Source organism: Rana temporaria, chromosome 2, assembly GCF_905171775.1.
Source record: "Rana temporaria chromosome 2, aRanTem1.1, whole genome shotgun sequence".
Classification (NCBI taxonomy): domain Eukaryota; kingdom Metazoa; phylum Chordata; class Amphibia; order Anura; family Ranidae; genus Rana; species Rana temporaria.
The window spans coordinates 403,909,442-403,932,447 of NC_053490.1; the positions used below are offsets into that span (position 1 = coordinate 403,909,442).

Consider the following 23,006-nt stretch of genomic DNA (forward strand, 5'->3'; position numbering starts at 1 on the left):
CTGAGTGGTGGTTAAATACCATCAAAAGAAAGCTCTATCTGTCTAAAAAAAAATACTGTATATATATAAAAATTTCATATGGTTACAGTGTTCCATGACTGTACAATTGTCAAAGTGCGACAGCGCTAAAAGACAGAACCAATGTTTTAGAAAAAAGAGCCTCTGGTGGGTGCTGCACAGTCAGGTCCTTATTAACTACTTCAACTCTAGGCCAATTTCTGAAATTTTTCACATACATGTTAGGGCAGCCCCAAATGCAAAATGTTCAGAAAAAAATACACCTAAATGTGTTTTAGTGCACAAAAACAAAACATAATATCCACTTTTTGTTAAAATATAAAAGATGTTTTTGCAGCAATTAAATAAATACTAAACATGTCAAGATTTAAAATTGGCATGCCTATGACTACAGACTACGGTACCAAAAAATCTCCATAGGCGACACTTTAAAAGCTTATACAGATTACAAGTTTAGAGTTAAAATGAGTTTTGGAATTATTGTTCTCACTCCGATATCTCACATATGTGGTGCAATTACAGTTTACGTATGCATGCAGGACCTACGTGTGCATCCATATTAATCACATGATTAAGGCCTCACGGCCGAAACGTGTTGGCTGTTTTTCACATGTATTATTAAAAGTTAATGTATTAGCCGATTTTCCCTTTTTGCGTTGACTAAGTATGGAGGTTAGCAGAGCCTTCCTAGGTTGGGCACCTTGTTCCTAAGGCTTACGAGGAATTACACAGGAGATAGTAGCTTGGATGCACCTGTTCCAGTTCTCATCAGCAGTGGGGGATGGTGAAGCTTTACATTTTCTTTTAAATGGTATTATTTATTTTATTTTTTACACTGTTTCTTTAAACATTTTTTTTATTCAACTTTAATGCTATCAGAAGGGTTGAACAACATCCCTTCTGATAGCATGGGCAGTGACAAGTACTCTTTACTGAGAGATCTTGGGTGTATCTGTTAGATTTTGAATGTATTACTATTTTATTCTTTAATAAGGAAAAGTTTAATGCTGCATGTAAATGTTTACAAATATTTTAGCCCTAAATAGGAAGATGTGTTATTACATGTGGTCATTCAAAGCACAAACAAGGGGCAAAACAGAATTTTAAGGAAAAACTATTGATTAAGATTGTGTAAAGAACTGTATAAAATGCAGATAATGGAAAACAACAAGGTATTTGGGACCAGATCCACAACCAGCGGGCGCAACGTAACTTTTGTGATTTAAGTTACACCGCCGCAAATTGCCCAAGTTAGTGCCCGATCCACAAAGCACTTACCTGGAAATTTGCGGCGGTGTATCCTAAATCAGTCCGGCGCAAGGCGGGCCAATTCAAATGGGGCGAGTCCCATTTAAATTAGGCGCGCTCCCGCGCCGGACGTACTGCGCATGCTCCCGACGCTATTTTCCCGACGTGCTTTGCCTTACGTTACGCCGAGTTTTGTGAATCGCGACAGGTAAAAAAGAGATGCGGCGGGAAAAAAAAAAAATTTTACAGCGACGCGGGAAAGACAGGTATACTTTTACATGGTGTACTAACTTTACACTTTGTAAAAGCAGCCCTATCTTTGCGACGGCAAACTAACACTTACGGCGACTTCACGAAGGGAAAAACCTTTGTGGATCTCCGTAAGTGCTAATTTGCATACCCGACGCTGGTTTACGACGAGAAATGCCCCCAGTGGCGGCCGCAGTACTGCATCCTAAGATCCGACAGTGTAAAACAATTACACATGTCGGATCTTAGGGATATCTATGCGTAACTGATTCTATGAATCAGCCGCATAGATAGAAACAGGGATACAACGGCGTATCAGTTTTTTCCCACAAATAGAGCTTTCTTTTGGTGGTATTTGATCACCTCTGCGTTTTTTAGTTTTTGCGCTATAAACAAAAATAGAGCGACAATTTTGAAAAAAAATAATATTTTTTACTTTTTACCATAATAAATATCCCCCAAAAATATATAAAAAAAACAATATTTTTCCTCAGTTTAGGCCGATATGTATTTTTCTACATATTTTTCGTAAAAAAAAAATCGCAATTAACGTTTATTGATTGGTTTGCGCAAAACTTATAGCGTTTACAAAATAGGGGGTAGTTTTATGGTATTTTTATTAATATTTTTTTTTTACTAGTAATGGCGGCGATCAGCGATTTTTTCGGTACTGCGACATTATGGCGGACACTTCAGGAACTTTTGACACATTTTTGGGACCATTGGCATTTTTACAGCGATCAGTGCTATAAAAATGCATTGGATTACTATAAAAATGCCACTGGCAGGGAAGGGGTTAACACTAGGGGGCGGGGAAGGAGTTAAGTATGTTCCCTGGTTGTGTTCTAACTGTAGGGGGGGTGGCCTCTTTAGGGGAAATGACTGATCGCTATTCATACATTGTATGAACAGACGGTCAGGCATTTCTCCCCCTGACAGGACCGGGAGCTGTGTGTTTACACACACAGCTCCTGGTCCTCGCTCTGTAACAAGCAATCGCGGGTGTCTGGCGGCGATCTCGCCCGCCGGGCACCCACACGGGAGTCAGGGCACGCGCCCCTAGTGGCCGCTAAGAGAGCCAACGTTATTGTATGGGCTCTCGCGCAGGGGAGCCGACCTGCCGCCGTTGAACTGCGGCGGCAGGTCGGCAAGTAGTTAAATTAAAAGTAGTAGATTGTTCCAATTTACTTAAGTTTACCCAGTAAAAATATTAAAATATGAAAGTTTAGTTCAATCTAAAAATTGTAGAAAAAAAAGAGTAAGGAATTTGGTTGGAGGAATTTTCTTGGGAAAAAGGCCAATCGCAGTGGGTAGGAACCAATCTTAGTTTCGTGAGATTGTCCTCTAAACAATTTTTTGTCATTACTATAATCAAGAAACGTCATATTATAACGTAATGTACATGATTTTTAGCTGATGGGGGTCACCCGACCCTGCTGGATGGGACCCCACCCAGCAGAAAGATGTACCATCATATCATTCCTCCTTCTGAAGCAACCATCTTAAACATATGTTACCAGCTGCCATTATGTAAGCATTGTCTTTTGCTTGTCCTTCTTGAAGAATAAAACTTCACACTTTTGAAGAAAGCCTAAGGCCCCGTACACACGAGAGGATCGATCCGCTGAAATTGATCCGCGGATCGGTTTCAGCGGATAGATCCGCTGGTGTGTACGATCCAGCGGATATTTATCCGCGGATATATTTCGGGCCGACCGATTTCCAGCGGATAAAAATTTCCTAACATGCTAAGAAATCTATCCGCTGGACTCGGCTCCAGCGGATCGATCCGGTGGTCTGTACAGACTCACCGGATCGATCCGTCCGAACCCATCCCTCGCATGCGTCGTAATGATTCGCATGCGTGAAATTCCTTATATCACCGCGTCGCGTACGTCGCCGCGTCATCATCGCGGCGACGGCGCGATGCGTCACCGCGGACGGAATTCCGTGGGGATTTTGATCTCCTGGTTAGTACAACCAGGAGATCAAAATCCGCCAGAGGATTTATTCGCGGAAACGGTCCGGAGGACCGTATCCGCGGATAAATCCTATCATGTGTACTAGGCATTAAGTCTTGAATATTGGGAACGGAGTGCCTGGGAAGAAGACACTATTGACATAACACATGACACATGTCAAATGTCCCCTTTTTCACATTCTTCAGTATCACACATCTGATCTCTCTTCTACCCTCCAAGACAGCCAATCAAACCGAGATCGGTTTGAACAGCTGCCTGTCTGGCAGGTAAAAGCAAGTCAACAAACAACCAAAACCAGAAGTTACATAATACACATTTGTTCAGTTTTCATTCATCATAAAGGAAAAGGAGGAACAATGGGTTGGGGTTCTTCCACACCCTGTAAAAGTGATTGGGTGGCTGCAGAGCTGCTTGGATGACTTTTACATGACAGTCCATCTCCAGCTGCAAATTTTGATTCCAGGATCAAGGCTGAAGCTGAAGTCATATTACTGTTATAACCACTTGTTCCCGAGCATATATGGGTAGGTCAGGAGGTCCATTAGGGGAGGGGAAAGCTGGGGGTACAGAGAACCCTGAGAGGTGCAACCGAATTCAAAGTGGCAGAATACTCCTAAAGGGGGGAGTTTAAATCCATCATTTTCAATAGCGTAGGAAACAGGTGTACCAGTGTTTTCGCAGACATAGATAGTCCTGGGAAGGGACACTACTAAGTGAAGTAACTCCAGAAAATAGATGAGGGGTAGCAGATAAAGATAAGACACAAGAGCTTTGCCAGTTAGCTACAAGGGCTGCCTAGAGCTTCACAGATGTGCTCTAACCACTCCATTAAATGAGAGCCTACCCCAGAGATAATGGAATCCACTTAATAGATTCAACCCATTCTGACATAGTTTGACATATTTAAGGGTTTTCCAATATAGGACAAAAGACCAAATCAGTTATTTCAAACTGGGACTTTTAAGCAGAGTTCCACCCATTTAACAGTCAGCAGCTACAAAAAGTGCAGCTGCTGACTTTTAATAAACAGGCACTCAACTGTCCCACAGTCCAGCGATGCGGGCACCTGAAGCTTCGCTCCTCTTCCCCTCCTCTACGTGGTGCCAGCATTGTAATGGTGGGTGGCAGCCTGTTGCTTCACAGACTTGTGAATGGCTGGGCAATCTTCTAAGACCTGTGACGTGTCCCAGAAGATTGCAGGGAGGGAGGGGGAGAGAGGTGAACTTCCTTCCGGCACCTCAGCCCCAGGAAAGGAAGTGGGAACTGGGTGCCTGCCAAAACTGGGTACCCGCTCCCCCCCCCCCAAAAAAAAAACATGACACGACGGACGGAGGTGGCAAAGTCAAACCTCATCCCTACTGCCCACATCTCTGAATTTACTGAGTAAAGTTTACACTGGAGGTGAAGTATACTTTCTATTTGCATTTCTTTCATCATATGTCCAGACTTGATTGCCCTGGTTTATGACAAGTCTTTTTAAAACTCTTCACTTTAAGTTACATATTCATTCCTTTCTTCAGCCTTCCCAAGATGTCATATGTACCTGTCTGAGGTTGCCTCCACTTGGTCTTCTTTGCATTCCATCTCTAGCATCTCTTCTTCTGTGTACTCCAGCTTCACTTTCTCCACCTCTAGTTCTCGCTCCACTGCTTCTAGCTGAGCTGTCGTTCGAGCTAATAACACTGACACAGCATCCTAAACAATGTGGCAAATTCAAAAAGTTAACTTAGCAAAGATATTTTTAGAATCGTATTTCTATATAAGCGCATCTAAAAATTGTAACCTGAAATGACCTTAGACTGACCTTGTACTGATCTCAAATCAAATCAATAAAACCATAAAGTATATCCAAGCCCAAGAAAATAAAATTTAATAAACTGCAGCTTACCAGTGCTTAGATCGAAAGCTGGAATAGTTTGCTGTTTATAGGGCAGTTTTCTACCTTCCAACTTTCTATTATAGTAACCAAGGTATAATAAAGGAAACTGTGCTTTGTGTATTTGTTCTGCTACCCACCCCTCTTCTAACTGTGATGGGTGGTTTGTGCTTGTTTCCGGGTTGCCAATATTCATTGCAAGTTAGCATAGCACAGATCTAGCCCCTGTATTCCTCTGGAGTAATGTGTTTCTCCATTGTGAAACTGCTATAGAATGTCAGCACTGTACAGGCTCCATAAAGGCTGAATAAGAAACCTAAAGCAGTCACAAAGTCTAAGGATTGGTAAGCTGCAATATTCAATTCATGTTCTTGGCTTTAGATACACATTTATGGATTAAACACATCTCTGATCCCCCTGCTGTACTTAGCAAGGAGAAAATTGAATTTGCTTTCTCTTTGCTTCTTTACTAAAATTGTTAGTGCAGTCTGTACCTCTGCTTAGAAACCAATCAGCTTCTGTTAATTGAAGAAGCTAAAATTAGAAGCTAATTGGCTACCATGCACATCTTCGCCAGATTTTGCACTCTCCAGTATTAGTAAATCGACCCCTAACCGAGAGCCTGTAGGCGTTCTATAGTGAGCTTTGACCAGGATATTAAAATCTTGTCTCTGCAGCCACAGATTATCAATAACTGAGTAAAGGGCTCTTCACTTCATGAGATGAAGAAATGTTTAGGTATGAGGAAGAGTGATAAAGAACATAATAAAACCAGACAAAGTAGCCCCGCAGGGACAACAGTTGGGTGTGGGAAACTGCATGATGCCATTACAAACTTTCACACCACGGCAGGTCTTTCTTTTCTCCTAAAACAAAGGTCTTATTGGTATTATATATTATGGGTCCCCAGGTACTATTTTCTGTGATGTACCATCACAGTGGAAGATGCAGCTCTCAGAGAAGCTCCGGTACTCACTGTTTTTGTTTGGTTAGTGATTACAGACGTTCGAGTAAGACCACGGCCATTACCACTAGCTTTCTGAGGCTTGGCACTACTGTAGATCTCGACAGGATACCACTGAAGATGCATCTCTTTCGCACCTTCATAGCCAGCCAAGCTGATCTGAGAAATTCCCTGTGATGATAAGAAATTCTGTTACTGCTTGAACCCTTTAGAAAGATTATAATCTATAACCTAACCCCAGACTAATACACATCACAAAAATGACATTAAAGTGGTTGTAAACCTCACACATGATATATGCCCAAAGCATAACTTTCCATTAAAATCACTAAGTGTCACTTTTGTCTGCCGCTTCGTTCCTCTACTATCAGCATGAATCACTGATAAAGAAAAATGGTGACGGGAGGAACCTCCAGCTGATTGACAGCCTCAGCTCTGTTCCTTTGAGCTGTGTGAAGGAGGTGTGAATCTTCCCTCCAATCAACTCTCAGAGCTCTCCTCACTGAGCTCTGCAGTGTAACTTCAGCTCTCCACCTGCTTTTTTCTGAACTTTCAGACAAGCTTATAAATTCAGCACTTTGAACAGATGTAGGGAAGAGATAGATAGAAAGATAGATACAACTTATGTAGGAAGATTTGTGTGCAGTGCAGAGTATATTTGCCTTTAGAAAATCAACCTCCCTATCTCTTATTTTTTTAAATATTAAAAATCACCTCATAGGTGACATCAAAAAATAAAAACCTTCAGTTGTTCTCACCCATATATTATTGAAATTCAACTCTATATGACAGCCATAGGTGAATATAGTATGTGAAATTGTCATTGTCATTGTACTGTGGCAGGTCGGCTTTTTTCCGAAGACCGTCGTAGCTGTACGTCGGTCGCTTTAAGCAGGATAGCGGGCACGTGCCCACTGTACAGCGGGGGTGCCTATGCTTGTGACCGGTGGTCGAGATGACCACCGGCCACAAGTGATCGCGGGCACGAGAGATGCAGATCTTGAGTTCCTACAAGCTGTGAACCACGATCTGTCATCTCCTCTAGTTAATCCCCTCCCCCTAAACTTAGAACACACATTAGAGAACACAGTTAACCCCTTGATTGCCCCCTAGTGTTAACCCCTTCCCTGCCAGTGACATTTACACAGTAATCAGTGCGTTTTTATAGCACTAATCGCTGTATAAATGCCAATGTGTCTGATTTGTCCGCCATAATGTCGCAGTCCCAATAAAAATCGCAGATTGCCACCATTACTAGTTAAAAAAAAAAAATACCATAAATCTATTCCCTATTTTGTAGTCGCTATAACTTTTGCGCAAACCAATCAATTTACGCTTTATGCAATTTTTATTACCAAAAATATGTAGAAGAATTCATATCAGCCTAAACTGAGGAGAAAAATTGCTTTAAAAACAAAATTGGGATATTTATTATAGCAAAAAGTAAAAAATATATGTTTTTCAAAATTGTTGCTCTTCTTTTGTTTATAGTGCAAAAAATAAAAACCGCAGAGTTGATCAAATACCACCAAAAGAAAGTTCTATTTGTGGGGAAAAAAGGACATCAATTGTGTTTGTGTACAGCGTCGCACGACCGCGCAATTGTCAGTTAAAGCGGCGCATTGCCAAATCGCAAAAAATGCTCTGGTCATTGAGCAGCCAATTCTTCCGGGGCTGAGGTGCTCAATGTTATCAGTAGAGAGATGACCTGGCACTCTTATGCCACGTACACACGTTCGGTCAAACCGATGAGAATGGTCTGATGGACCATTTTCATCAGACCAAACCGATTGTGTGTGGGCCCCATCGGTTATTTATCCATAGGTTAAAAAAAAGCAATCTTGTTTTAAATTTAAAAATCCACGCATGCTCAGAATCAAGTCGACGCATGCTTGGAAGCATTGAACTTCATTTTTTTCAGCACGTCGTTGTGTTTTACGTCACCGCGTTCTGACCGCGTTTTTTAAAACGGTCCATCAGACCGTTCTCATCGGATGGACCGATCGTGTGTACAGGGCTTTACTCTGGATTGGCATCCAAGTAAACTGACCATGGTAATCAGGGCTCAGAAGCTGTGATTACTGTGGTCAGCACACCAAGGGGGACACAGGAACAGGCGGGATCAGGCAGGTTTTTTACAGCTTACAGGGGGAAAGGTTAGACAGCACAAGAACTATGCTGTTTAACCTGCTATAAGGGAATAGGATCTTTTTTTTTTCTTTTCTTTTTTTAGGGCTACAACCACTTTAAATTCCTTCCATACCCTCACACCTCACCTTCAACTTTATGCCTCCCATTTCCTCTTTTTTTTAATTTTATTTCCTTCTCCTTCTGTAAATGTCAAAGAAATATATTTGTACTTATTGTTTAGATCCTCGCTCACATTAACCCAGGGATATGAAATGAATCTTTAATTAAATACAGGAGTTTTACGTATTTCAAATTATATAAATCTACCATTGACCTCCATTAGGTTTTTAGTTATTCACTTGTTTACCATTGTTAAAAGTATTCCACCTCCTGAGGAAACAGACATTACTTATACTTGATTATTAATTAATTTACCGTAATGCTGTGCTACCCCTTTTCATACAAAATTGAAATACTTATACTACAACAGAAAAACATTGAAGTCGTTAGTTATCAAAGTGTCTAAGGGAAGAACAGTTTGTGTGTTGTCAATTTTTTTTTGGTTTACCATATTTGTATGAATGTATTTTAAAGGCAGTGTTCACTTACCAGTAGCTCCTCCTGCTTGTCAGGGAGCACAGAACATATGTACAGCTGTAAGGAGCTCAGAGTCAGTTCACTGGCTTGCATGGGAATTTGGAACATTTCATTAAACATCAGTGGCATCTGAAACTCCAGAGCTTTTGAACAGTAAGTGTTTGGTGTAGTGGATTCAAGGGAGGGCAGGTAGACCCTAATGTGACTGAAATATATGTAAAAAAAATACATTGTTAAATATATATAGTATTATGATACAGTATACTGTTATTATTACAATACATAACTACCCACTTTAAGACCAGGCCTATTCTGACAATTCTCACATATACCGCATTTATCTTCGTATAGAGCACCCCGGCGTATAGCGCGCACCCCCAACCTGCAAGGGAAATTTTCTGAAAAAAAGAAAATACTTACAGTTTGAATGCCCCTCGTCGGTGTCTTGCCCGGCGTCCATCGGCGGCCTTGTCCGGTCCGGCGTCCGTCTGTGGCCCTGGTGGTGTCCTCCCAGCTTCTCCCGCGCAGTTTCTGAGTCGATCCCCGCTTCCCGAGCTGTGTTTGAACGCCGCCGCCGACATATACCGAGCGCAGTACACTCGGGCACGCTCGGCTCCTCTTGCATAAAGGCTAGGAGGCGGCACAGGGCGTGACCGCGAGGGGAGCCGAGCCTGGCGAGTGTACCCGAGTGTACTGCGCTCGGTATATGTCGGCGGTGGCATTCAAACACATCGCGGGAAGTGGGGATCGGCGTATATCGTGCACCCACAATTTTCCCCTTATTTTAAGGGGAAAAAAGTGCGCGGTATATGCCGAAAAATACGGGTATGTATAAATCAGCATTTTATATTTTTGCTGGGAAATTACCTAGAAGCCCCAAACATTACACACACATATATATATATATATATATATAGAATTTAGCAGAGGGGAATAAAATGGTAGGTTCTGCAATCTTTTTACGCTATGTGATATTTGTGCAGTGATTTTCCAAACACATTTTTTTGGGGGAAAGAACACACTTTAATGAATATTAGTGCATACAAACACAATATAATACCCAATTTTTGGTAAAATATAACAGAAGATGTTACGCAGAGTAAATAGATACCAAACATATCAAGCTTTAAAACTGCACACACCCACCCGTAGAACAGCGACAAAATACGTTACATAAAAGTATCCATAGGCCACTCTTTAAAAGCCTCCAAGGGTTACCACTTTAGATTTACACAGAAGTCAGGGGCGGATCCGGGGGAGGGCAATGGGACAATTGCCCCCCCCCCCCTGGAGAAATTAGTTGCGGAAAGCAGCGGGTAAGTGAGCGGGCAGCTCAGCTAATGGGTGAGTGAACGGGCAGGCAGCTCGGCGGGCGGCTAGGCCGCTCATGGGTGAGCGGGCCCAAGTCACCCCTCCTAGCACATACCCCTCTGCTCCCAAATCCCCACTCCTATCACAACACCCTCAAATCCTCCCTTCTATCACAAACCCCCACAAATCCCCATCCCCTAGCACAAACTCTCCCCCTTCAAGTTCCTTCTCCTAGAACAAACCCCCACCTTAAATCCCCCCTCCTAACACAGTCCGCACAGCTCTTTCCTCTTCCGCATTCCTGCAGCGATGTGAACAGCTGTGTGAATTATTGGCAACAAAGCAGAACGCTGTAGTGTCTCCCTCCTAGCACAAATCCCCCAATAAATCCCCCCTCCTAGCACAACCCCCACCCCCCAAACTCTTTCCTGCAGCTATGTGAACTTTTGCCAGCAAAGCAGAAAGCTGACGTGCTGCCACGACATGTCCTTAACCTCTGAGGACATCACCAGCACAGCTTTTGGTTTTGCCGGCCATGGTCCACATAGCTGTTCACATAGCTGTGCACATAACTGCAGGTAGGAGGAGAAGGAGAGAGATGTGGGCTATGCTCTCTCTCTCTCCTCACAGAGTCGCAGTGCACGGGAGTTAACGCAAAGTAGCGCTCAGACTGGGATGTGGCTATGGCACCCCTGATGACTCTTTGCAGCACCCCGGTTGAAAAACCCTGCACTCGATGCATATGAAGTATTTTCACGTTTGCTAGCCCAGGGAATATATAAGATCTAAGACTATGATTCTTCTTAGTCAAACCCCCAATGGCATCAAACCTACCCACTGTCACTAGTTTTCACCACACTGTATTGTGAGAGAAATATTACACCTAAGAAAGACAACTAGCAAAGTTCTGGAAAGGAATAAATATATATAAGTCAACTATGGAAGCAAAGGTGTACCATTATAAAATCTCGGAAACCTATTTTTGGTAAGAGTACATTTTTGTTACAATTTCTTTATACTTACATTTTGCATCCTTGCTTGAGAGCGAGCCCATTAAAATTTTTAAGTTGCAAAACATGTACAAAAAGACATTCACTTCCACAATCATACCTGAAATAAAACACATATTGTAAATAAACACCCATATACAAAAAACAGGATTAATATGTCATATATTCAGACAAACAGAATTATGATGGAGTAATAGTTTGACATATACTAAATGTACAATATGTGAAAATCATCATCACAGTGCTTAGTGGGTTCTTCCACTTTTGCATCCAAACTGGGATAACACCTACTTTATATTTGTTATGAGATCCCATTCACATAGCATAACCTAAAAAAGATATTAAAACATTCTGCTTACCATCCTACCTACCTTTCCTCTTTTATGTAATGTTAAGCCCCATACACACGGTCTGACTTTTTGACAACAAACTTCAAAATGAGCAGGTTTTCAAAAAAATCCGACCATGTGTACGCTCCATCGAACAAACTTTTTCGGTTTTCATCGGACAAATGTTCGCTATGCAAACAAACAAACTTTTCAGCAACAAAAGTCCTACGGTGCACAGTCCTATCGTGTGTACAGAAGTCCATCGGACTATTGTCCAAAGTACAAACACGCATGCTCAGAACCAATCTTAAAATCGACCAACAATAGCAGAAGTTGACCAAAGAGCAGAAAAGAGCTGAAAAACCATGTGATTTTTGCTGAAAAAGTTCTGCCGTCTGTATGAATACCAAGTTCATGGCCAACGCCCTTCAAACAAAAATCCACTGAAAAGTTTGTTTGAAGTCCAACCGTGTGTATGGGGCTTTACAGTGATATTCAAGTCTCTGTTTCTACTTAAAGGGGTGATAAAGGTTCCTTTTTTTTTTAAATAACAAACATATCACACTTACCTCCACTGCAGCTCGTTTTGCACAGAGTGGCCCCGCTCCCCGTCTTCTGGGGTCCCTCGACGGCTGTCTGGGCTCCTCCCCACAAGAGCTAACCCCCTTCTAGAAAGCACTCTCCCAAGGGGGTTAGCTTGAGGGTGCGCTCCTGTAATACAGTCATTGATTTGATTGACAGCAGCGGGAGCCAATGGCTGTACTGCTATTAATCATCCAATAAATGAGCCGAGAAAGGCCAAGAAGCCTGGCTGAGAAGCCAGCGCATTCGCGACGTGGCACTTTCGAGGGCTCGGGGAGGGGTGCTAATCGTCGGATGTTTTTTCACCTTATTGCATAGAATGCATTCAGGTGAAAAGACATGTACCTTTACAACCCCTGTAACTGATCTGTGCAAGGATATTGTATATAGCGGCCCCTTTTCCTTCTTTTTTTTTTACCCCTACCAGAGTTGCTTGCTCCTACTCTTGTATGATTGCCCCCTAACCAAGCACATGCTAAAGGGGGCACTCATCGGGGGAATGCTCCCAAGCTGGGTTGTGTGCATCCATAAACACACCCAGCACAGCTCAGCCACACCCCCCCACGGAATTTGAGCCAATGGCTTCTGCTGCTTCCTGTGAGATTCCAGTTGGTCTCATTATCAGCTGTAAACTCCTCTCCAGCACACAGCAGGAGACTGACAGCCTCAGTTGTGCTAATTTTTCTTATAAGACAGTGCAGAAAGGGGTTTGTCCATTATCCCTACTCAGGTCTCAGATTACACTCAGCCTCCTGCTCTATGCTGTACAATTAGTGAATGATGCCAGAACCATTGCACACTGCCTTCTGGCACTGAAAAAATAGCAGTTGATCTGTGTACTTAGAAGGGATTTAGAGGAGAGGTGACTGCAGATACTACTTTTGTAGGAGGATTTGTTTCATCTCAGTGTTTCACTGGCACAGAGAATTGTTCCCTTCCCTGAAGAAGGGCTTTGCTTTGACTCTAGGTTCTTTGCACAAGGGCAGAAGAGGGAAAAAACATCAATTAATGGAGGAAGAGTATTTGCAGAAATCACAAACAGTATATAAACTGTGAGTAATAGGTCCAGATTTATCCTTATTTGCTAGTTTTCTACACCAATACTTTGTTGAAGTCCAGAGCTAGTAGGCAAGACTCGCTGTATGCGTCTCAAGACTTCACTTTTAATGTTGTTTTTGGTTTACCTTAACCAGGTAAGTCACTTACACTACTCCAACATGAACTTGGGGTTCCACCTTTTTTTCAGGCTCTTTACAGACAGAATCTTCAACATTCTCATTCCTGTAAATAGAAAAAATTAGATCATTGCATTTTTACTTAGAATATCATGATAAAAAAAGTGCCCAGTTTTCATTAGATACTTTAAAGTAGACCTGAACTTAAAACGTGAAGATTTGATCAGTTTATACAGTGCCTCAAACAAAATCGTTATAGAAGGATGTTTTGAGAAATTTTTGATCCAAGGAATATCCAATTGCCTTCTAGGGGATGAGCTTTATAGGTGTTTTTTTTCCTTCCATTGGATGAACTGCGGGTAAAGGATTTTGTATAGGGACATTTTCTATCTGTTTATTTTTTCTGTTGATTGAACTAGATGGACTTTTTTCAACCTAACTTTGTAACAAGTTAGGTCTATATATATATATATATATATATATATATATATATATATATATATATATATATATATAAATATATATATATATGTATGTATATATATATATATATATATATATATATATATATATATATATATATATATATATATATATATATTTATATATATATATATAAAAAAACAAAACAAAACAATCCAAATAAATTTGAAGTGCAGACTTTCAGCTTTAATTTAAGGGGTTGAATATAAATATCAAGTACAAATTTTAGGAACTGCGACCATTTTTATACACAGTCCATCTATTTCCAAGGGCTCAAATGTAATTGGACAAATTATTATCATAAGTAAAATTTTAATTTTTAATATTTTGCTGAGAATCCTTTACTGGCAATGACTGCCTGAAGCCATGGACATTACCAAAGACTGTGTTTCCTCCTTTCTGATGCTTTGCCAGGCTCTAACTACAACTGTCTTCAGTTGTTCTTTGTTTGTCGGTCTTTCTGCCTTTAGTTTTTGGACCATTCCATCCAAAGAATGCTTTTCCAGAACTGGTCCGTCTAATCTGGCTTTTCTATTCTTCAAGGTTTATGAATGGTTTGCTCCTTGTAGTGAACCCTCTGTATTTGCTCTTGTGAAGTCTTCTCTTGATTGTAGAATTTGGCAATGATTCACTTGTCTGGATGTTGTGAATGGATTTTTCTTCACTTGCGAGGATCCTGCGATCATCCACCACTGTTGTCTTCCATGGACGTCCAGGTCTTTTTATGTTGCTGAGCTCACCAGTGCCTTCTTCTTTCCTCAGAATGTACCAAACTGTTAATTTGGCCACTCCTAATGTTGATTTGGCCATTCCTAATGTTCCTGCCATCTCTCTGATGGATTTGTTTCATTTTTGAAGCCTTACAATGGCCTGTTTCACTTGCATGGACAGCTCATTTGAATGCATTATGTAGGTCATGGGTCTTCAAACTATGGCCCTCCAGTTGTTCAGGAACTACAATTCCCATCATGCCTAGTCATGTCTGTGAATGTCAGTGTGTTCCAATGCCTCATGGGATGTGTAGTTCTGCAACAGCTGGAGGGCCGTATTTTGAGGATCCCTGATGTAGGTTCACAGCAATAGATTCCAAATGCAAACACCACACTTAAAATTAACTCCAGACCTTTTACCTGCTTAATTGATGAAGAAATAATGAAGGAGTAGCCCACACCTGGCCATGAAACAGCTTTTAATTAAATTGTCCAATTACTTTTGGTCCCCTAAAAAAAGGGGGGGGTGGCTATTCTTACGAGCTGTAATTTCCTAAACACTTCCCCCAATTTGAATGTACATACTCTCAAATTAAGCCTAGGTTCACACTCCCGCATATCAGTTCAGATTTCAGAGAAATCTGTGCAGTTTTCTGCACAGATGTCAATGTAAATATCAGCCCGAAATCGCAACAAGTAGTACAAAAACTACTTTTAGAAATCAGTGCATCGCCGCAGATGCGGCATCGCACTGATTAGGACGGTGCCATTGATGGCAATTGCCACCGATTTGACATGTCAAAACGCTCCAGTGTGAACCAGGGCTAAACCTGAGAGTGTGCACTTTCTGCCCATATTCATTATATAACTATAGCTTGAATATGTGTTAATAAATACCTAAAAAAATCTAAAATTGTGCCTATGTCCAAATGTATATGGACATAACTGTATATAGAAGCGATTAGGCAACTGATAATAAAAAAATCCAGGCTTAATAGGGCATTAGCATTACTTTGTGTTTTTAGAACAAGAAGCATTTATTGCAGAATTATTTACTAAAATCCAGGGGTTCTGTATGCAGGGCTCTGGTGTGGTATGCATGGTGTGGAATGCATGGTCGTCTGTCAGTTAAGACTAGATGGACTGGTGAGAAAAGCAGCAGGGCACAGAGCTGGAACCCCGCCAAATGTGATGGAGACCAGTGGCGTCTCCGTTTAACACAACCGCCTGCTTGCTCCTGGTTCACTCACATAGGCATTTGTGTTAGTTGAAGACGTTGCCAGTCTCCATCGCGTGGCGGGTTCCAGTTCTGTGCCCTGTGGCTTTTTCCACAGTCCATCCAGTCTTTACTGACTGCCGGCCTTGCATACCACACCGGCTCTGCATACAGAACCTTGGAATTTTAACTGTAAATGATTCTGCAATAAATTCTTCTGGTTCTAAACACATGCTGACCTCTCGCCCCTTCCATTCTCTTCACATGTCTTTGAGGGATTCCTAGACCCTGTTTGAGGAGCTGTCAGTGACTGCTGGTGTTGATCATCCCTGAATCAGGCCACTTAACCCCTGCTGTTTTTATTCATCACATTATGGACTTTATGGACTTTTTAATGATCTTATGAATTTGCTATCTGCATGTCAGTGAAGCACTGATAAACTTGCTATTTCTTAGCTTGTAGTTTTGAGTGTGATTTCATCCTGTTAGTGGGGCATTATACAAACAATATATAATTATTTGCATGGTAAACCCTTTCTTTCTTTTTCTTTTTCTCCTGTTTAACCATTTAAACTGTTAAAAAAAATCAGAAGTTCAGCACCCTGCAAAATTCACCTGATTGTAGCTTTGTTAACACCTTAGAAAATAGTTTGCCAAATTCAGAAAACAACAATGTAGGAAGTTGTCAATGTCGTTATAAATAGGACCCCAATGTCTTCATAATTTCATTTTGGACTCATGAACATAGATGATACCTTTTACTTAAGGCTTCAAAAACACCACTGTCACTTGCAAGAGAGTCATCTGATAAACCAGCAGAGACTCCTTTGGTTCTCTCCAGTTTTATTGCACAGTCTTCATGGATTGTAATGCCTGTAATGAAAAGTAACAGAAGGTGAGCTGCAAAATTTGTAATTTGTTTTTTTATAGCAACAGTAGGAAATTACTTTTATACTGTTCCTCCTTTTTTGGAAAAGAATATATATGTACTGCCAGCAATATACCCTGACAAGATCAGTCTTTGGTTCAGAGGATTCTGGTGCAGGAGAGGTGCAAAAAAACTCAAGTACTCAAAAAAGAGATTAAAGTACCATATTTATCGGCGTATAACACGCACAGGCGTATAACACGCACCCTAACTTTAATAGGGAAGTTTCAGGAAAAAAATGTTCTACAGCCTCCTGCGTATAACACGCAGGCACAGTTTACCCTCTATTTTCGGGGTAAAAAGTGAGTGTTATACGCCAATAAATACAGTATCTTTATCTATATCTAAAAGCTAAAACTTTTTTTGTCTTGTTTGTCATGTATGTATTGCTGCTGTGTGCCAACTAGGGAAATACTCTCTCTCTCTCTTTGTATCCTGGCAATAAAGAAGGAGAAAAGGAATGGGAAATCCTCCATAGGGGACATTTATGCCGGTGACAACTGTCTAAGAATGGATTTATCCTACTTTGTCAAAGTTTCCTATCTCTCATGTCTTCTGACAAGGGTTTAAACCAGGGGTGCCCAACCTTTTAAAGAGCAAGGGCCACTTAAGCGACTTGGTAACTGGTCGCGGGCCACAATGAGCAGAACGGGTGGATGGCGGCCCACTCGGGTCTATAGAGCCCACTCTACTCTCAGCAAACCAAACTCGCAGGTAATAACAGTCTATGGTTCAGTGCAGGTAACCCAGAGGTGCACTTCTCTGCACATGTGGATCAGTTTGAAAGCAGCCCAGTAACCACTGTAGAGCACATATGCCCATGTATACACTGTGATTTTAGTAATAAACTTACCTTTAATAACAGTATTCTATTTTATTCCATCCCAGAGCAGGAGGTCACGGGCCACATCAGAGGGCTTCGCAGGCCACATCAGAAGGCTCCGCGGGCCACTGGTTGGGCACCCCTGGTTTAAACCATTCCCTTACTCCATTCACATCTATTTGCCTGAAGTCTGGTCACCATAAAAGCAATTTCACCCCACTGTTCACCTTCTCCTCCATCTACCTTTCATACCATTAAACATGATGCTCAGCTGAGCTCAGTTGCTTGTGAAGGTTCTTGAAAGCATTTGTACCCTGAATGCCATGTCATTTACCACTACATTCATGTTCTATGATATGGCTCCCATCATCTACTCTGCAAGAGCAAAGTGAATGTATGACGGAACACCTCATGCTTTATATATTTTATCTAAGAATGAGAACAAGCACCGGATGTGTAATTTATAGAATTTAAAGCAATATTAACCACTTGCCGCCCGCCAATGACAGATTGACGTCGGCAAAGTGGTTGTAGAATCCTGACTGGACGTCATATGACGTCCTCAGGACTCTGAGCCGCTGTGCGCCCCCGGGGGCGCGCATCGCGGCGATCGTTGTTGCGGGGTGTCAGTCTGACACCCCGCAACACCGATCTCGGTAAAGAGTCTCTCACGGAGACTCTTTACCACGTGATCAGCCATGTCCAACCACGGCTGATCACGGTGTAAACAGGAAGAGCCGTCGATGGCTCTTCCTCACTCGCGTCTGACAGACGCGAGTAGAGGAGAGCCGATCGGCGGCTCTCCTGACAGGGGGGGTTCGCGCTGATTGTTTATCAGCGCAGCCCCCCCTGGGATCGCCACATGGACCACCAGGGATGCCCACCAGGGAAGGGCAAAACAAAAAAAAAACGGGGGAAAAAAAAGTAAAAAAAAAAAAAAAAAAGTCTGAAAAAAAAAAAGCCTGGGGGAAAAAAAAAAGATGCAAAAAAAAAAAAGATGCCAATCAGTGCCCACAAATGGGCACTGACTGGCAACAAGTAAATCAGTGCCGCCCCACAGTGTCCATCAGTGCCGCCCCACAGTGTCCATCAGTGCCACCCCACAGTGCCCATCAGTGCCACCCCACAGTGCCCATCTGTGCCACCCCACAGTGCCCATCTGTGCCGCCCCACAGTGCCCATCTGTGCCGCCCATGAGTGCCCATCTGTGCCGCCTATGAGTGCCCATGAGTGCCGCCCATGAGTGCCCATCAGTGCCGCCCATGAGTGCCCATCAGTGCCGCCCATGAGTGCCCATCAGTGCCGCCCATGAGTGCCCATCAGTGCCGCCTATGTGTGCCCATGAGTGCCACCTATGTGTGCCCATCAGTGCCGCATACCAGCGCCGCCAATCAGTGCCACCTCATCTGTGCCCGTCAGTACTACCTCGTCGATGTCCATCAGTGCCATCTCATCTGTGCCCATCAGTGCCACCATATCAGTGCCCGTAATTGAAAGAGAAAACTTACTTATTTACAAAAAAATTACAGAAAAAAATAAAAACGTAATTTTTTTAAAAATTTTCGATCTTTCGCAGAGGTGATCAAATACCACCAAAAGAAAGCTCTATTTGTGGGTAAAAAAGGAAGCTAATTTTGTTTGGGTACAGTGTAGCATGACCGCGCAATTGCCATTCAAAGTGCGACAGTGCTGAAAGCTGAAAATTGGCTTGGGCGGGAAGGTGCGTAAGTGCCTGGTATGGAAGTGGTTAAACCCAATAGAAAACATGTATTATATTATCAGCTTACCTATTCTTAGATGTGGTGTCTGCAATAGTTTTCTTTTTTTTGTCTTTCTTTCTCTCTTTTATTTTCACCTGGTGATCTGGCCAGTAAGTCTGTTGTATTTCAACAGAACAACCTGTCCCTCAGATTTAGCAGCTAGAGGGTACCGCAGTTAAAGGCGAAAAAAAAATTCTGCATTGCATACTTGCTCATTATGAGATTTACCTCAAAACGAAGACACACTGTCAACGCTGAGAGGGCTTCCATCTTTCCCTGGTCTGCTTTCTGGGTTCGGGGGCACGATGATGTCACTGCTGCGCATGCGTGTGGGAGCTGCCGTTTTCGGCACAGGCTCTGAAAGTCCAGCACTGTATGCTGCATGCACTCTGAATATCTTCTAAACAGTGCAAGTTTAGAAGATATTGACAGTACCTACAGGTAAGCCTTATTATAAGCTTACCTGTAGGTATAAGTGGTATAAGAGTTTTCAACCACTTTAGGTATCTGCTGGAGTCTGGCTTCAATGTGTTCGTTTATTTAAATCTGCTAGTTTAATAACTGCTTTGATTCAAATATCGAAAAAATGGGGGTGTGAGAATTGGAAAATCTATACAGTGCTGCCAACATCCTTACATGAATGAAAGAGATGTGCAACTAGTGCACAGGGAGTTGCCCCTTAGGACTTTTAAGGCAGAAAAAATATTAAAGAGAGTAGAGATATGTAAAAAAAACGCACATAAGTGCTAGCTTTATTAAGAAAAAAATCATACAAATACGTAGAAATACAAAATTTAAATTAGTTTTATACATTTTTTCTGCTTTAAACGTCCTAAGGGGCAACTCCCTGTGCACTAGTTGCACATCTCTTCCATTGATTCAAATATCTAGTTGTGAAATGAAGCAACAAACACAGGGTTTTCCACACAACTAAAGGATTTCTCCCACTGACAGCCTAACAAAGATATAAAAAAACTATAAGTTAACAAATGATATGCAATGACGCTCGGCTGTACCATATATAGCTCACCAAACAAATGTAATTTTCTTTTGCCCAATATAGTATTTTCTACTATCAACCACTAGGTGGCAGCATACTTCCTTCAAATCATATCATCTCCCTAAATAAATGTGGGCATGTTAAACAGTATGAACTGTTAGATGTTAAACAGTATAACTGCAATTGTGCACATAATATAAAAAGATGAATAAAATATTATTATGTTTAACTAACTGATAAGGCGTATATACACAGAAAAGAAAACAGGTGCATAAATATAGGATTTGACTGTATTAACAATGAAGTGTTGATGGAATGCAGCACTGTTGCACTCTCCACACTAAACTTACATAACAGGAATAGGCTGTGCAGATAAAATAACAATAGCACTGCTGTCACATACCACTGTAAATAGCAAGAATGAATTGTTTCAATGGAGTTCCCAGATATATCCAGATCTTTTAGCAGCATTGCCCTGTTTTTCCCATTTCAGCTATACAAAGGTTATTACTCTAGTCTAGCGAGTCAAAAGTCAACACGGGGGGTTTACTAAATCTGGAGCATTCAGAATCTGGTACAGCTGTGCACGGTAGCCAGTTCTAACTTCAACTTGTTCAATTAAGCTTTGACAATAAAACCTGGAAGCTGATTGGTTTCTAAGTAGAGATGCACCAAATGTTGCACTCTCCAGTTTTAGTAAATCTTCCGCTTTATTTACCTAGGCTCTGGCATTACCCCAAAAATAGGTCACTACAGACTTGATGCAAGGGCAACACCCCTTATCTCTCTAAATGAGTACTTAAAGTGGAGGTTCACCCAAAAAATACATTTTTAACATTAGATTGAGGCCAATTACGGGAAGCACAATCGGGTGTTTTTTTTGTATGGGCTGCGGGACTGGGCGTTCCTATTTGATTGACAGCCTTCCGACCGTCGCATACAGCGCGTCACGAGTTTCCGAAAGTAGTCGAACGTTGGTGCACAGGCGCCGTATAGAGCCGCACCGACGTTCGGCAACTCGTGACTCGCTGTATGCCAACGTCGGAAGGCTGTCAATCAAATAGGAACGCCCAGTCCCGAAGACCATACCCGGAAGCGGCGGAGAACATCTATCTCTAAAACGGTAAGTACTGCATTGATTTAAAAAAAAACACCCGATTCTGCTTCCCGTAATTAGCCTCAATCTGATGTTAAAAAAAAAATTCGGGTGAACCCCCGCTTTAAAGAGGAAGTAGAGTCATCCTCTTTAATTGTACCTACAGGTAAGCCTATAATAAGGCTTACCTGTAGGTACTGTATATATGTCCTACATATATTTACTACATGTGCCGTGGCCGGCGTGACATAGCAGCTGCGGAGCCCGCAAACCCGGAAGTAACTCTGGGAAAGATGTTGGTCCTGTCAGCAGTGTGCCAGTGCCGATTCAGGGCATCGTTCCTAGGTAAGTATTTCATAGTGAGCTACTATGCAATGCATAGCTCATTAAGCCTTTGACTTGCAGGTTTTTTTTTTTTTTTTTAGGTTTTCAAACTCTTTAATATTGCACCAATACTTTCCTTGTCCAAAGGAAATATACGTCTATTATGTAAGGGTCCTTTCACACAGGCGTGTCCGTGTACACACTCCTCTTTGCTCAGTGGGGATAGCTCCATCGATCCCCGCTGAGCAGGCAGATGACAGGTTGGTCTCTGCACACTGTGCAGGGACCGACCTGTCAGAGCGGCGCTCTCCCTTATGGGGGATCGGATAAAGACGGACTGTAGAGTCCATCGTCATCCGATCCGATCGACATATGGAAAATTCCATCCGTCACACTTTAGCGAATCGGAGCAGGTCGGATGTCAGCAGACATGTCACCGCTGACATCCGTTGCTCCATAGACCTGCACGGAGTGTACGTTCAGGTCCGCCTAAAAAACTGACAGGCAGACCTGAACGATCCTCCCGCGTGAAAGGGGCCTTATACTGTATATGATATAGAACATAAATCTGTGCATTCAAAATATTGCTAAAGCAGAACTAGAAAGAGATTTGTGGTCAGGATGCCAACAAAACCAGGCATTTCCTTAAGCCCTGTATACAGGATCGGATATCTGATGGAATCTAATCCGATGGATTTTTTCATCAGATAACCGATGAAGCTGACTTTCATCAGTCTTGCCTACACACCACCGGTTAAAAATCCGATTGTGTCCAACGCAGTGACGTAAAACACTACGACGTTCTGAGAAAAATTAAGTTCAATGCTTCCGAGCATGCGTCGACTTGATTCTGAGCATGCGTGGATTTTTGACCGATGGATTTCCCCACAGACGATCGTTTTTTTAACCATAAGAAAAATTTAAAACGGGTTGTATTTTTTTTCACCGATGGATAAAAAACCGATGGGGCCCACACACGATCAGTTCGTCCGATGAAAACGGTCCATCGTTGTACAGAGCTTTAGTGTTTTCTATTGCAGAGCTGAAGTTACAAGTTGAACTTCAGTAATTTTTTCATCTTTCCATCTATTAAATCCTCTGCCCTTGTTGTTTTAACTTTGGATAGTAAAAAAAAAACCCTTTCTGCCAGTAAATACCTCATACAGCCCACTTCATGTTTCTTGTCTGGAAAAAA

The 23,006-nt window shown here is 42.0% G+C and overlaps 1 protein-coding gene across 1 annotated transcript in view; it reads right to left on the minus strand.

Moving 5' to 3' along the window:
* The window catches only part of WWC3 (WWC family member 3), a 257,499-nt gene that overhangs the window by 24,865 nt on the left and 209,628 nt on the right, over positions 1 to 23,006 (minus strand). Inside the window, exons 12-17 of the mRNA XM_040338138.1 lie at positions 16,636 to 16,753; positions 13,503 to 13,577; positions 11,399 to 11,485; positions 9,077 to 9,269; positions 6,350 to 6,508; positions 5,041 to 5,192 (exon numbers count right to left, since the gene is read on the minus strand). Of these exons, the coding sequence (XP_040194072.1) occupies positions 5,041 to 5,192; positions 6,350 to 6,508; positions 9,077 to 9,269; positions 11,399 to 11,485; positions 13,503 to 13,577; positions 16,636 to 16,753 (784 nt within the window). The remainder of the gene's footprint in view (positions 1 to 5,040; positions 5,193 to 6,349; positions 6,509 to 9,076; positions 9,270 to 11,398; positions 11,486 to 13,502; positions 13,578 to 16,635; positions 16,754 to 23,006) is intronic.